This window comes from Macaca thibetana, chromosome 15, assembly GCF_024542745.1.
Source record: "Macaca thibetana thibetana isolate TM-01 chromosome 15, ASM2454274v1, whole genome shotgun sequence".
In the NCBI taxonomy this organism is placed as follows: Eukaryota; Metazoa; Chordata; class Mammalia; order Primates; family Cercopithecidae; genus Macaca; species Macaca thibetana.
The window spans coordinates 44794629-44811101 of NC_065592.1; the positions used below are offsets into that span (position 1 = coordinate 44794629).

General features: G+C 40.7%; 1 protein-coding gene across 14 annotated transcripts in view; it reads left to right on the top strand.

Moving 5' to 3' along the window:
• The window catches only part of RNF38 (ring finger protein 38), a 144251-nt gene extending 136021 nt beyond the window's left edge, over nt 1–8230 (top strand). For all 14 annotated transcript variants that reach the window (XM_050762153.1, XM_050762154.1, XM_050762156.1 and 11 more), the window contains 2 exons: nt 2248–2347; nt 4824–8230. In XM_050762153.1, coding sequence (XP_050618110.1) covers nt 2248–2347; nt 4824–4886 — 163 coding nt within the window. In that variant the 3' untranslated portion in view covers nt 4887–8230. The remainder of the gene's footprint in view (nt 1–2247; nt 2348–4823) is intronic.
• Nucleotides 8231–16473: the final 8243 nt, after the last annotated feature.

Sequence of the window (16473 nt, forward strand, 5' to 3'; positions counted from 1 at the left end):
TCTCTATTTCATAGTCTAAGCCAACACTTGTCCAATAAGTCAATATAGAGCTAATTAAATGAAAAATTAAATGTCTTAGTCATTCTAGCTAATGGCTGCTGTGTTGGGTGGTGTGGATCTAGAACATTTCTGTCATCTTAGAAAGTTCTGTTAGGGCTGTTTTGGATTTTAATGTTGCTTAGCAATTCTGTTTCTAATTGACATTCTAGAATGTTTTCACACAAGATAGAAACTTCATGCACATAAAGTTTGAGGTTCTTACCAAAAATTTCTGCTTAGTATGGGATCTTTTATAGCTTTATTGATATATAATTTACATACCGTAAAATTCCATTTAAAATGTACAGTTGAGGCCGGGCACGGTAGCTCACACCTGTAATCCCAGCACTTTGGGAGGCTGAGGCAGGTGGATCGCCTCTGGTCAGGAGCTTCAGACCAGCCTGGCCAACATGGCGAAACCCTGTCCCTACTAAAAATACAAAAATTAGCTGGGCATGGTGGCAGGCGCCTATAATCCCAGCTACTCGCAAGGCTGAGGCAGGGCGAATTGCTTGAGCCCGGGAGGCGGAGGTTGCAGTGAGCCGAGATGACACCACTGCATTCCAGCCTGGGCGACAGAGCGAGACTGTCTCAAAAAAAAAATAATAATAATAATTTAAAAAGTACAACTCAGTGGTTTTTCGTATATTCAGAGCTGTGTAACTATCATGACAATCAAATTTAGACCCCTTGCATCACCCTAAAACGAAACCCCTCACCCACTTCACCCACTAGCAACACTCTTCGTATTTCTACCTCACCTTGGTGCCGCCTCCCCATCCTCAGTCTACACTGTGTCTATATAGATTATACATAAATGAGGTCATATATGATCTTTTTGTGTTTAGCATCTTTCACTTAGCATAACTTTTTCTATATTGTAGCTTTTACTAGTAAGTCATTTCTTTTTATGGCCAAATAATATTCTACTGTATAGATCATATTATTTTTACCAGTGGATGGACATTTGGGTTTCCACTTTTGGCATTGAATAATGCCAAAGGTAAATAATGGCTTTGAATCATGCTATATTGTCTGTTTTTTTTATTATTATTATAGCCAGCCTAGTGGTTGTGAAGTGGTATTTCCTGCAGATTTGATTTGCATTTCCCTGATAGCTGATGATCTTGAATGTTTCATGTGCTACTAGCCATTTGTATACCTTTTTTTCAGAAATGTCTATTTGGATCCTTGCTTCATTTTCCATAAGTTGGTTTGTCTTTGTATTATTGAGTTGTAGAAGTTCTATACATATATAGATCTCATCAGATAAATTATCTTCAAAAATGTCTTCCCTCAGAACAGGGATCTCTGAGGAATAGAATAATAAAAAGTGTAAAAAAATGTGTTGCCATTCTGTGGATTGTTGAGTTTTTCAGTGATGTCCTTTGCAGCACAAAATGTTTAAATTTTGATTTTGATTTATTTCAGCCTACACACAGCCCTCTGTATTCAGCCAACCAAAGATAGAAAATATTCAGGAAAAAATAAAAATAGAAAATAGAGCAATATGTAGTACAAATAAAGAACAATACAGTATAACAACTATTTACATAGCACTTACATTGTATTAGGTATTACAGTATATTAATGATTTTAAAGTATATGGGAGGGTGTGCATAGGTCACAAACACTCTACCGTTGTATATAAAGGATTTGAACATCTGCAGATTTTGGTGTCCATTGTGGGTCCTAGAAATCAGTCCCCCCTCAGATACTGAAGAACAACTGCATTTCTTTTTTTGTTGTTAATTCTTGTGCTTTTAATGTCATCTCCAAGAAACCATTGTATAATCCAAGGTCATGAAGATTTACTGTGTTTTCTTCTGAGAGGTTAATAGTTTAGCTCTTAACACTTAAGCTTTTGATCAGTTTGAGTCAGTTTTTATATGGTATGAGGTAGGGGTCCACCTTTATTCTTTTGTATGTGGACATAGTTGTTCCAACACCTTTTTTAAAAAAAATAGTATAGAATCTTTGGTATTAAGATTTGACTTCATGTTAACTAGAAATTTCTGTGATAATCTGTTAGTAAAGCAAAACCCTCTTACTGCAAAACATCACAATTTTTTCAGGGTATTGGTTAATTTTGTTTAAAAATTTAAGTGATATTTTGATAACAGAATAAATTATCTTGTAGGTTTCAATAGTCATAACAATAGAAAACCATCTGGTTTTATGGTTAAATGATCTTTTTGCTTTTTTTAGGTGTGTAGTATGCATGTGTGATTTTGAGTCAAGGCAGCTACTTAGAGTCTTACCCTGTAACCACGAGTTCCATGCCAAGTGTGTTGACAAATGGCTTAAGGTAAAGTGATAACATCTTTAAAGGAAATGACATTGAATTTTTCTATTTTATTGACCATAGGTTAATTAGAGTAAGTTCGTAACTCAGTGGACAGGAAGACAAAATGGAAACACAGCTTTGAGTATGATCTCTTTAAATGAGGAGAAAAGGCCAGTAAAAATTAACTGCAGTCAACAACATAGGAGTGATTATACAAAACTCAAATGGATGACCTCTCGACAATCAGTATGTCCTTTCTCATGGCATACAGGGACAAAGCCCGAACTTGCTAGGCCACAGTTTGCTTTGAGAATTTAGAAGGCTACCTAATTATAGCTCTGTTGTCAGAGGTTTGCATGGAGAATAGTACATCTAGTGTTTTTATTTAATTCTGACCATTTTCTCCTTTGTATATATGAACAAAAGCACAAAGGACACAAATCCATAAGAGTGGCTATGCCAGGGTGAAATTATTGCAGGGGCTTCTTTTTTATATATATATTTTTTGAAACAGGGTCTCGATGTGTCGCCCAGTCTGGAGTGCAGTGGTCCAGTCATGGCTCAATGTAGCCTCGACGTCCCAGGCTCAAGCGAGACGGGGTGTCACTATGTTGCCCAGACTGGTCTTGAACTCTCGGGCACAAGCAGTCCTCCCACCTCAGCCTCCCAAAGTATTGGGATTATACACTGCACCTGACTATTTAATGTTTAAAAAAAAAGGTTTACAAAATCTGCTTTTTTACTCTTAATAGTTTCATAGTCTCAAATTGTAACAGTAGAATGAAAACGTGATACAGTAAAAACTTTAATAGGCTGGGTTGCAGTGGCTCCATGACTATAAAAAAAATTTATATAGTCAAATTTGTTATTTTTTAAATGAAGTGTTCTGATTTGGATAAAACTAGGTAACCTCACAATTTGGAGAGGAAGATAGAGTTAAAAGTCAGTTCTGAGGGAGCACAGTTCCATAGTATCTAACTTAGCCCAAACTCAATCCTGAAGACAAAGAGTCTTAAAGTATTTTAAAAGGAAAGCATTATATGTGCAAATCCCTGACATGTGCAAACAGAGAACAATCAAAACCACAAGTTCCATGTGGCTGATAGTTGGAATGTGAGGAAGAGTGGGAAAAGAACAGGTGTTCAGAGAGAAAATCAATGACTAGCTTGTTGTGAAGCCACTCTGAAGCGTGAAGTTTAGATGTAATCCTGAAAACATTTGGGAAGGATATAACAGACTATTTTAGAAGGATTTCTGGCCACTGTTGGAGGATAGAGTAGAAGAGGTAATTTCTGAGAGACAGGGAGATAGAATAAAGACGTGGTGGGCCAGAGAATGGATAGTGGCAACTGGATGAAAAGAGGGACTGATTTGAGCATTACCATAATGCAGAAATAAGATTATGTGCTGAATGTGTTGTAGGAAGTAGGAGAACAGGTGATGCTTATGTTTCTGGCATTAGCAACTCCACAAATTATGGTCCCATTTGTTGAAATGGAGAAAGCAAATTTAGGAGCCAGGGAACCAGGTGAGTAAGTAGAGCTATGGTGTAGATCCAGTCACCTATTTTACAGTCAGGCTTTCCTCAGTACCGCTAAATGTTTTCTGTGACTTCATTCCATTAAGAATAGCCAAGGGGCCAGGAATGGTGGCTCAGGCATGTAATCCCAGCATTTTGGGAGGCAAAAGCAGGAGGATCGTTTGAGGCCTGGAGTTGGAGACCAGCCTGGGCAACTTAGTGAAACCCTTGTCTTTTAAATTGGCTGGGTGTGGTGGCACACACCTGTTAATCCTAGGTTCTCAGGAAGCTGAGGCAGGAGGATCACTTAGGCCCAGGAGTTCAAGTCTGTAATGAGCTGTAATCATGCCACTGTGCTCCTGTGGACAACAGGGTTTAACCCTGTCTCAAAAAAGAAAAAAAAAAAAAAAGACTAACCAAGGTGTTTTAATGTCAGTTGTTAACTTGGTCCAAACTGGTGAATGTAATCTTGTTTGTATATTTTAACAGACCTACTAAAAATCATTCATGGCGGCCAGGTGTGGTGGCTCACACCTGTAATCCCAGCACTTTGGGAGGCCGAGGTGGGTGGATCACCCGAGGGTCAGGAGTTTGAGACCAGCCTGACCAACATGGTGAAACCCCGTCTCTACTAAAATACAAAAATTAGCCCGGCATAGTGGTGGGCACTGTAATCTCAGCTCCTCGGGAGGCTGAGGCAGGAGAATCGCTTGAACCCAGGAGGCGATGGTTGCAGTCAGCCAAGATCATGCCATTGCACTCTAGCCTGGGCAGCAAGAGCGAAACTCCATCTCAAAAAAAAAAAATTCATGGGCTAATTCGGAGGTTTGTGGGTTAAAAAAAGACACAAATTGCTTTGTACCTCTTCAGAGGAACAAAGAATGTAAAAACTGTGGGAAGTAAAAGTAGTTCCATTGCTTTTAATGTGTTTCATTGTATATGTCACAATTTAAACAAGTTTTCCCTTTTGTTTTGTAGGCAAATCGTACTTGCCCAATTTGCCGAGCTGATGCTTCAGAAGTGCATCGGGATTCAGAATGACCAACCTAAGAAGCACAAATTTAGTTTGGGTGTTCCTCATCACATGTATATACGGACTATCCATTGAACTTAATCTGTGTGGCTTCCAGCCCTCCCTTTACCAAAAGGGTCAATGGACCTTTCTTTGCACTGTGTGACTTAATCAACTATAAAAGCTTACAATTAGTCTTCACAGTTATGGGATTGTTATACTAACCGTGTGATTGGAACTCCAAAGACTTTTTCTTTAGCTTAATTTTGTGTGTGCACTAACATTCCCTGGTTTTTGTGTGATCATTCCGAGTGTTGCTGCAAGATTACAGTGGACGTGATCTTTTAGCATGTGCTTTTATAAAAAGTGGTAGCTACAGATGATATAGCAATCTACCTTATATAGAGCCTTCAGAAACTGTGAGTGGAAATGAATGCAGCGTATGACTGTTGGTGATAAGTGTATCTGTGTGAGAGTGTGCACAACTACTTGTGAGAGGGCATGGTAGCTAACGTGTGTATGAGATCCTATATACCAGCATGTACCAAGAATGTGTGTGTAGTTTTAATTATGCTGCAATGTATAATCTGGTGTGTTATTTAAACAGCACTAGTACTGTACACTGGTTTTTTTCCCCTTGTGTTTGCTGTTGCACACTGATTGCTGAGGGTGCATCAATTACAAGCATTGAATACTCCATCCCCTTCCCTCCCAATGAATGGAATGAGAAAAGCCTTCTTCCTTTGCTTCAGGCAGCTGTCACCTTCTCTTTATTGGTGGTCCTAAGTAGGTCACTTAAGGAAAAAAAAAAGTGTAACAAAATTCTCACTCCATGAACCTGATTTTTTTGATTCTGTTGTGGAAATTTTAAAATCTCCAACTTGCTGTTTCCAAAAAGAAGGTGCAATATCATACATTATCAGTTAGCAATATTAGCATTTCAATCAATGATTTGAATGTTGATACTTTTTTTCCTTTACATTTCCAGTTTCTTACAGAAAGTACCTGTGATTTTTTTTAATGTTTAGATTTGTAGTCTATTCTGAAGATATTTGATTAATATATTTCTAAGAAGACCACTAGTTCCATGAAGTCTCACCTCGTTGACTTCCACCAGAACAAAATCTGTTAATTCAGCTTGACTTCTGATATGTATTCTGTGTTCAAGCTCCTGTGGGCAACTAAATTGTTTTAAGAAAGCTATATTTCTGTCCATATTAATTCACTTGCCAGACTCCAGTTCTGAAAGGTGTCTAGTTCTTCCTTCATCACATGTGCTTCTCATCGAAACCCCTGTTTCAGGATGGATCAAGTGCTGTTACAGCTCATGTTCCTTAGACCTGATTTGTTTTGATGTTTTATCGCTTTTCCTTTTAATTTTTGTTTGAATGAGAAAAGTTTAATACAACAGGTGTCCAGAATACTTGCAGTATAAATGAAGATTTGATTTTTGTATAAAAATAATGCTGTTAAACAGGAATTGACCTTCATTTAGTTGATCTAACACATAGCTGTGTGGGGTTTTTTTTAGTAGGTTCTTTGAGCGTAATTCAGATTGTTTAAAGTCATTTTTCCAGCAGTGTTTAAATTACTTTCTCATTCTTTTAGTGTCTTCAACATTGTCTGCCTCTTCCTGCAGTTGATGTAATTGCTTTGTTTGCAATAGCACAAGCTGCATTATTCCAGTCAGGACTGTGATAACTTGCTGCCAGCCCCACTCAACTTTCAGTTGGTTCTGTGTCAGTTTTCCACTCAGTGTTAACTACTTGTTACTGCCATGCTGCTTGCCCTCCCTTGAAGTGTCTATAAGCTCATCACAGCCTAGAGTTAAGTAAAGTCAATTCACAGAAGCACAATTTTGCCCTTTTTGAGACACTGTTGCCTCTATCTAGTCGTACACGTAGGGTTTTGCACACTCTGTTTGCCCTTAGGTTGTCAGTGCATCAGAAATACATCTAAACAGTGGTAAAAATGCACATGTTACTTTTAAATCATTAGGATATCCCTCACCTGTTCCTGATGAATAAAAAGTGTGTTAAAGACCAAAATTCTTGGCATAATAATCAGCTACATACAAATCACGTATAGTTTAATCTTTTTTTAAAGAAAAAAAAATCATGTTTAAAATGGCAAAAGCCCATCTTATACACTTTTATATAGCTGCAAAAAATTTATATCTGTACAGATCTAACATAACACTACTACACTCAGTATTCATTTTATTGAAGCATGCAAGTAAAGCACTTTTTCTAATTTATATAGAGGTACCTAATTAACACGGCACATTGTACTAATGACTAGGAGTAGCAGCTTTTTCTTCCCTCCCTCTATGAATTCTTATAGTGTCCCTTTTTCTGTAAATTTTTGAGAGGCAGTTGGCAATTTCGGAGGCAGCAGGGTCTGTTTTGGTAAAGTCTTGAATTTCATTGTTGCACTCTTGTGACTGATCTCTCTGTGGGAATGTCTTTTCTTTGCATGGGGCTCAGAGATGTGTGCAGACTTGCTTATTGTGGTTAGTGTGTATCAGGAATACACACACACACACGTATTCTGACCAGCTCAGGCTTGCCACAGTGAGCAGCTTTGTGGCTAGCAAAAGAGAACAGTTTATTTGTGCCCAGCCATTGTCACCTTGGGTGATGCACCAGATAGCAGGCAGATGTTGGTTCATGGCCTTCGTCCTCTTTCCTCCTAAAACAATATTGGCTTTACCATCTTAACTCAGCTGTGGGTTTTTTGTGGGTTCTTGCTTGTTTTTTGGCATGAATTGTCATCTTTGGTGTTTTTTTTTTAACCCCCACCCCTCAAAAAAGGCCTCCAAGTATCAAGATCTCATATTAGGATTTTCTGTCCTTAACTTTTTGAGCAAAATCTGGAAAATGTGAAAGCATATTTAGATTTTATATACTATCTGAAATGTGATTTGTTAAGATTCTTAAATTTGGGCCTCTTAGAATAATTTTGAATGAGATCTACCGACTCACTTGTGAGAATATTTTTCGCAGATATCTTTGGGCCTTTTCATTAGAAAGCTGTTTGTCCCCCTGTTGGTACATTTGGTTACCTCATTTTGCCGTTTGTTTCTGATTGTGAAAGCTCACAGGGGTGTTTTTCGGAATCATTTGCTGAGTCATTTTCTCAAATCATATTCCATTGTATCAGTTAACATATAGTTTTAAATGTATGTATTATAAATATCTGTAACCAAATCATTTGAAGGCTTGATAAATTTTTAACAAAGTTTGTACATTTTTTATGAAAGTTACTAGTAATGCTTTACTAAGTAGTGCAATGAATTTTTATTTTTAATCCCTGTGCCCAATTTTGGAGTTGAGAGGGTTGTTGGTAATAAATGTATGATGTACACTTAAAACATTTGTTGTTTCATGTCACTGTGTTAGGGATGGGGAAGGGTTGTATATGCATGGGGATGGAGAGATAGCAGCAGGAAGATAGAGCTAGGTTGAATTACTGGCTGCCAGATTCTGTATTTCTGCGTTTGTGTAAACAACTTAGAAATGCAAAAGTAACTAGCATTGTAACATATGGTACATATTTATAAAGGCCAAGAAGATAGCAGAAAGAGTACAGCCAAATATGTGGTGTATGCATTTGAACAGTAGAGATATATAAGCAACATAGTGAGACCCCTATCTCTACAAAAATGTTTGTTTTAAAAATTAGCTGGGCCTCGTGGCACACACCTATAGTCCTAGCTACTTAGAAGTCTGAGGTTGGAGGATCACTTGAGCCCAGGAATTTGAGGTTACGGTGAGCTATATTTGTGCCACTGCACTCCAGCCTGGGCAATAGCAAGAAGACCCTGTCTCTAAAGGGAAGGAAAAAAAAAAGCTGGGTGCGGTGGCTCACACCTGTAATCCTGGCACTTTGGGAGGCCAAGTTGGGCAGATCACGAGGTCAGGAGTTCAAGACCAGCCTGGCCAACCTGGTGAAACCCCGTCTCTACTAAAAATACAAAAATTAGCCAGGCATGGTGGCACATGTCTGTAATACCAGCTATTTGGGAGGCTGAGGCAGGAAAATCGCTTGAACCCAGAAGGCGTAGGTTGCAATGAGCCGAGATCGTGCCACTGCACTCCAGCCTGGGTGACAGCAAGACTCCATCTTGGGGGGCGGGGGGAGATGTAGGTAACTAGAATTCAACTAGTTCTTTCTATATATGTTAACCATAAGAGGCGGGAAAGAAGACAGCAATAGACAACTAGTCAGATTCGTCCACATTAGCTACAGTTTATGTACAACTTCCTGTCAACATAATATGGAAAGAGGAGCCTCTGCTTGTCATTTTCCATATATGTTTGTATAGTTTTCCTTTGACTAAAAAAGGAAGAAAATAATATACTTATGCATATGCTATGTTAAGATTTTACCCTCTTGACTGGCTCCAGTACTCATCTGACAGAAGTGACCACATCCTGATTTTTTTTCCCTCCTTTTTCCAACATACGTAGAAGAGTACTTGTGTTTAACTTTGAATGTTTCAAGAAACCCAAAACTTACGCCATGTCTTATGACAGAGGCATTTACTGCTAAGTACCCATGACTACCCAAGTCACCCTACTTAAATAAGTCATGGAGGGGCATGGTTCTGGCCAAGGGCCTGTAAGCATAGGCTATGTGGCCTTTCCATGCAGAAGCATACATAAAAGCCAGCTTTCTTCCTCTGCTTGGGTAGTCGCATCCTGTGTCACTCCCTAGAAAAGAGTTGTGGTTTTTGTTTTGTTTTTTTTCCCCTGCTCTTTCCTCCAGGCTGGAGTGCAGTGAAGTGATCTCGGCTCACAGCAACCTCCGTCTCCCGGGTTCAAGTGATTCTCCTGCTTCCGCCTTCCAAGTAGCTGGGATTAAAGATGTGTGCCATGACACTCAGCTAATTTTTGCATTTTTAGTAGAGACAGGGTTTATGCCATGTTGGCCAGGCTGGTCTCAACTACTGACCTCATCACCCGCCTCAGGCTCCCAAAGTGCTGGGATTACAGGCATGAGCCACCATGCCCAGCCGAGAGGATAAGATTCTTATGAATGGGAGGATCACATCACAGCTAAATGTTTCAGCTCTCTTGTACACTTCAATGAACTGGATGAACAAGGCCGTTCAATAAAGTGTAATTAGCCACATGATTTTAAATTTTGTTAGTAGCCACATTAGAAAGAAAACTTGAAATTATTTTTAATATTCAGTCAAATATACCAAAATATTTCTACTGTAATATTAAGATCCTTTACATTTTCTCCTACCAAGTCTTTGAAATCCAGTGTGTATGTTACATTGACAGTGTATCTCAATTTGGACGAGCCACATTTCAAATACTCAGTAGCCACATCTGCATAGTGGCCACCAAGTTAGATGGCATAGGTCTAGACCAGAACTATGCAAAGCTACCTGGTTTCTAAAGAACTGAACGTTACTCGTGATAATCCCAAGATGATTTGCTATTATTGCATGCCTTAACAAACTATAGTATGATTTTAAAACATTCTATATATAGTTGAATGTAACTTTCGTTGCTATAATACATTAGAAAATACTCATTTTTAAAGCAGTCTGAATTTCTCTGAAGCTGCCATAGATAATATTCAAGAACAAAGCTCCTTGTTTGTCAGTAAATTTTCAGATATATTTGCTTGAATTCACAGCTATTTAAATTGGGCCAGGCACAGTGGCTCCCACCTATAATCCCAGCACTTTGGAGGCCAAGGTGGGTGGATCACTTGAGGTCAGGAGTTCAAGACCAGCCTAGCCAACATGGTGAAACCGCATCTCTACTAAAAATACAAAAAAAAAAAAAAAAAAAAAAAAAAAAGGGTCGGGCATGGTGGCTCACACCTGTAATCCCAACACTTTGCGAGGCTGAGGCAGGCAGATCATGAGGTCAAGAGATGGAGACCATCCTAGCCAACATGGTGAAACCCCGTCTCTACTAAAAATAAAAAAATTTGCTGGGTATGGTGGCACATGTCTGTAGTCCCAGCTACTATGGAGGCTGAGGCAAGAGAATCGCTTGAACCCAGGAGGCAGAGGTTGCAGTGAGCTGAGATCGCACCCCTGGACTTCAGCCCGGCAACCCACCGAGACTCCGTCTCAAAAAAAGAAAAGCTGGGCGAGGTAGCAGATGCCTACTGTAATCCCAGCTACTTGGGAGGCTGAGGCAGGAGAATCACTTGAACCTGGGAGGCAGAGGTTGCAGTGAGCCAAGATCATGTCACTGCACTCCAGTCTGGGCAACAGAGTGAGACTCTGTCTCAAAAAAAATTTTTAAATAATTTGATCCTCATAAAATTCAGCATTCCAAAGAATTGGGGGTAGGAAACTTGAGCCTCACTTTGAGATGGAGTGGATTCCTCTTGAGATTCTCTACAGCACACATACTCTTGACCTTTTCATGTATCTCTGTGTCCTAATTTGGCAGGAAATATAGGAAAAGAAACAAGGAAAAGGCCAGGCGTGGTGGCTCAAGCCTGTAATCCCAGCACTTTGGGAGGCCAAGACGGGCAGATCACGAGGTCAGGAGATCGAGACCATCCTGGCTAACACGGTGAAACCCCGTCTCTACTAAAAAATGCAAAAAACTAGCCAGGCGAGGTGGCGGGTGCCTGTAGTCCCAGCTACTCGGGAGGCTGAGGCAGGAGAATGGCATGAACCTGGGAGGCGGAGCTTGCAGTGAGCTGAGATCCCACCACTGCACTCCAGCCTGGGCGGCAGAGCAAGACTCCGTTTCAAAAAAAAAAAAAAAAAAAGAAAAGAAAAAGAAACAAGGACAAAACATCAACATAGTGAGAGCCAGGAATATTATGTTACCTTATCATCTGAAAATATGTGGTAGAATTAGTTTGGATATTTCCCCACCATAGAAAAGAAGTGAATTGTTCAGGAAGAAGAAATTCACCTCCCCTTCAAACGTCTAGTTCTTGGTCTACACATGGGAACAATGCATGGTGACTGGTTAATAACCAGTGAGCCACACCTAGCAGTCTGCCAGGACCCAGTAGTCTGGCTAAGTCAGGTGGTTATTGCATATCTTCTGGTGAAGATTTCTCCAGTTGGGTATGGTCGCTCACACCTGTAATCTCACTTTGAGAGGCTCCATCTGGCTGATGGCTTGAGCTCAGGAGTTGAGACCAGGCTGGTCAACATGGTGAAACCTCATCTCTACAAAAAAATACAACAACAAAAAACAAGGCCGCACGTGGTGGTGCACACCTGTAGTCCCAGCTACTAGGGAGACTGAAACAGGAGGATTGCCTGAGCCCAGGAGGTAGAGGCTGCAGTGAACTCTGATCATGCCACTGCACTCCAGCCTGGATGACAGAGTGAGGCCCTGTCTTTTAAAAAAAAAAAAAAAAAAAAAAAAAAAAAAAAAAAAGACCCTCCAAATGTGTGCTGACGTGGATTTCTGATAGTTCAAACTTAATCCTAGTATGATAGACATTTCTGTAGTCAGTGTAAGCAGTATTGTATCCAGACATCCTAATTGGCTCTTTTTCTCCTTTTCTGCTTTTGGACGTTAGTACTAAACTTCAGCTGAATCAGAGGAAAATAACGACTCATCTACCAAAATAAGGCCGGTCCCCTTGCCAATAAAAAATGTGTCACTGCCGGGCGCGGTGGCTCAAGCCTGTAATCCCAGCACTTTGGGAGGCCGAGGCGGGTGGATCACAAGGTCAGGAGATCGAGACCACAGTGAAACCCCGTCTCTACTAAAAATACAAAAAATTAGCCGGGCGCGGTGGCGGGCGCCTGTAGTCCCAGCTACTCAGGAGGCTGAGGCAGGAGAATGGCGGGAACCCGGGAGGCGGAGCTTGCAGTGAGCCGAGATCGCGCCACTGCACTCCAGCCTGGGCAACAGCGTGAGACTCCGTCTCAAAAAAAAAAAAAAAAAAAAAAAAAAAAAGTGTCACTGTCCATGGTGATTCATGCTTAGAATGCCCCATCCTTGATGCCATTAAAGAGGAAAATAGGTCACATTTACTCTAATTCCAGAAGATCTACAGGAAACTGAGACCATCTCTCTGATCGAAGCTACAAATTTTAGTTAGGAAAACAAATCAGGAAAAAGAACTCACGTTGAGTTATTGTTCAACACACACACACAGAGGTCCAGGTCCTTGCTAAGGAATATTCACAACCTAACTCGGCTCCATGAGCTTTTATTGAGCACCAGCTTATGCCAGGCAGCTTTGAAATCAGGTCTTTAGTGTACTGATTTCTTAGTGCTGCCATAACAAGTTACCACAAATGTGATGGCTTAAAGCAAAGTTACTCTCTCATGGTTGAGGCTACAAGTTAGAAGTCAAGATGTTGGCAGAGTCAGTTTTCTCTGGCGGCTCTGGGGGAGAATTTGTTCCATGCCTCTCTCCTAGCTTCTGATGGCTGCTAGCAACCCTCGGCATATCTTGGCTTGTAGACATAACTCCAATCTCTGCCTCTGTCTTTACATGGCCACCTCCCACGTGTCTATCTTCTTCAGCTGGGTGGAAGGGCCCATGCCTCTGCACAGATGTCAGCAATGAGATCGGCTGTAGGGATACTTGTAAGAAAAGCCCAATCCATGCTGGGTGTGGTGGCTCATCCCTGTAATCCCAGCATTTTGGGAGGCCGAGGCAGGCAGATCACCTGAGGTTGGGAGTTCGAGACCAGCCTGACCAACATGGAGAAATCCCATCTACTAAAAATACAAAATTAGCCGGGCGTGGTGGCACATGCCTGTAATCCCAGCTACTCGGGATCCTGAGGCGGGAGAATCACTTGAGCCCAGGAGGCGGAGGTCGTACCATTGCACTCCAGCCTGGGCAACAAGAGCGAAACCCTGTCTAAAAAACCAAACGAACAAACAAACAAAAAAGCCAGATTTGTTTCAACTCAATAAATCATTTTGGATCTGTTCTAACAAAGGAACTTGAGACTTCAGAATGTCTCATCATAAAGGATGGCCAAAATAATTTGGCCTAGAAAATGTTAACAAAGCTCACTCATTCCTGCAGTCAAAGATAAACCTCAGTCATGCTCTCACAGACTGATTTAAAGTAGCACTACTTTCTGGTAGGTCCATGAAAATAAATTCACTATGAAATGCATCATCAGATAGATGAGCTTAAAGGGAATAGATAGGAAGCCTACAACCTGTGTCCCACGTGGAGAATCAAAATCTAATGAACCTTGAAGACATCCTGCGAAGTGAAAGCAGCCAGACACAAAAGGCCACTTATAGTATGATCCTGTTTATATGAAATGTTAAGAATTGACAACTTGGCCGGGCGCGGTGGCTCAAGCCTGTAATCCCAGCACTTTGGGAGGCCGAGGCGGGTGGATCACGAGGTCAGGAGATCGAGACCATCCTGGCTAACATGGTGAAACCCCGTCTCTACTAAAAATACAAAAAACTAGCCGGGCGTGGTGGCGGGCACCTGTAGTCCCAGCTACTCGGAGGCTGAGGCAGGAGAATGGCATGAACCCGGGAGGCGGAGCTTGCAGTGAGCCGAGATCGCGCCACTGCACTCCAGCCTGGGTGACACAGCGAGACTCCGTCTCAAAAAAAAAAAAAAAAAAAAAAAAAAAAAAAAAAAAAAAAGAATTGACAACTCTACAGAGAAAGTATTAATAGATGAGTGGTAGACTAGAGCTAAGGGGATAGTGGGGTTGAGGGTGATAATGAAAGGCTATAAGGTTTCTTTGGGAGGTAATGAAAATGTTCTAAAATTGATTATGGTGATGGATGACAACTCCAAGTATATTGAAAGCCATTGAATTGTACAAAGTGGATCAATTGTATGGTACAATTATCTCTAATTGAACTATATATTAATAAAGCTGGTTTTAAAAAGCACAATGACATATACCCACCAGAAAATATCTATAATTAGAAAGATTAACAATACCATATGTTGGTGAGGATGTGAAGCAAACAAATTCCCATCCGCTGTTGATGGTAACATAAACTGGAACAACCAATTTAGAAAACTGGTTGGCATTGTCTACTAAAGTTCATGTGCTATAACCCAGTCACTCTTCTTCTAGGTATATTCCTAATAAGATGCATGCGTATGGGCACCAAAAGCCATGTACAATAATGTTCACAGCAGACTATAAAAGCCCAAAACTGGAAACAATCCAAATGTTTATCAACCACAGGGCTGATAATAAATTATGGTTGAGCTTTACAATGGTCTTTATACAGCAAAGAGAAAACCAACTACACCGAGCAACATGGGTGAATCTTGCTAATGCACTGAAAAGACCCAGAAGAGCACACTCCCGTGCCTCATTCAATATACTTGTGAGAATGTTCTTACAAACTGTTCCAACTGTAGGAAGATCAACAAGCAGAATTGATCTGTGATGTGAGAAGATGTGATCATGATTACCCTAGCCAGGCGGTTGTGACCTACAGGAGCTCAGGGCATGAGGAGGCATCTGGGCTGTCAATCATTTTTTATTTGTTGATCTGCATGTTTGGTTGCACAAAAGGTTCAATTTGAGAAATTCATTGTTCAATCTTCCGTATAATTTTATAAACTTTTTTTTTTTTTTTTTTTTTTGAGTTTTGCTCTTGTTGCCCAGGCTGAAGTGCAGTGGCGCGATCTTGGCTCACAGCAATGTCTGCCTTCCAGGTTCAAGCCATTCTCCTGCCTCAGCCTCCCAAGTAGCTGGGACTACAGGCCTGCGCCACTATGCCTGGCTTTTTTTTTTTTTTTTTTAGTAGAGACAAGGTTTCTCCATGTTGGTTGGTCAGGCTGGTCTCGAACTCCTGACCTCAGGTGATCTGCCCACCTCAGCCTCCCAAAGTGCTGGGATTACAAGCGTGAGCCACCACACCTGGCTATATCTTTTATTTAAAAAAAATAAGTGGTAGACCCCACTCTGTGACACTTTATAGAGGCACAGCTGTACAATGCAAGGGCAGGTGAATTTTTATCATCCAGATAGCTTTATCAATATCCCTAATGCTGTATTACATAAAACCTAAACAAGTCCCCCAAATCACTTTCCTCATCCCAAAACATGTTTTTAACTTGATTTTAAGTTAAAAAAAAAAATCAGAGCAGCAATATTTCTATTAGAATATTGCCACTATGCTAGTAAAGTATTTATATATGACATTTACACCAGGAGGCACTGTTGTTCAAAACCAAGTTCTAAATACAGTACAAGCTTCTTAATGCGCAGGTCAGGATTGACGCGGTTATAAGCAGCCAATGTGCTTTCATATTGCTTTTATTCGTGGAAAGCATACATTAGAAATCTGCCTGCCAGAAGAGTCCAGAATCACTACAGCTTACAGCCTCGTTCCTTCTTGAGCAATGTTGTGTTTATTCCCTACAGCAGGGGGCTTCTAAAAGTTTAAATGGTTTTTGAATATTTAATAATGGATTTTTTTTTTCTGGCTGTATTCTTTTTTTCTTTTGAGACAGAGTCTCATTCTGTCGCCCAGGCTGGAGTGCAGTGGCGTGATATCGGCTCACTGCAACCTCCGCCTCCTGGGTTCAAGTGATTCTCCTGCCTCAGCCTCCCGAGTAGCTGGGACTACAGGCACCCGCTACAATTTCACCATGTTGGACAGGCTGGTCTCGAACTCCTGACCTCAAGTGATCCGCCCACCT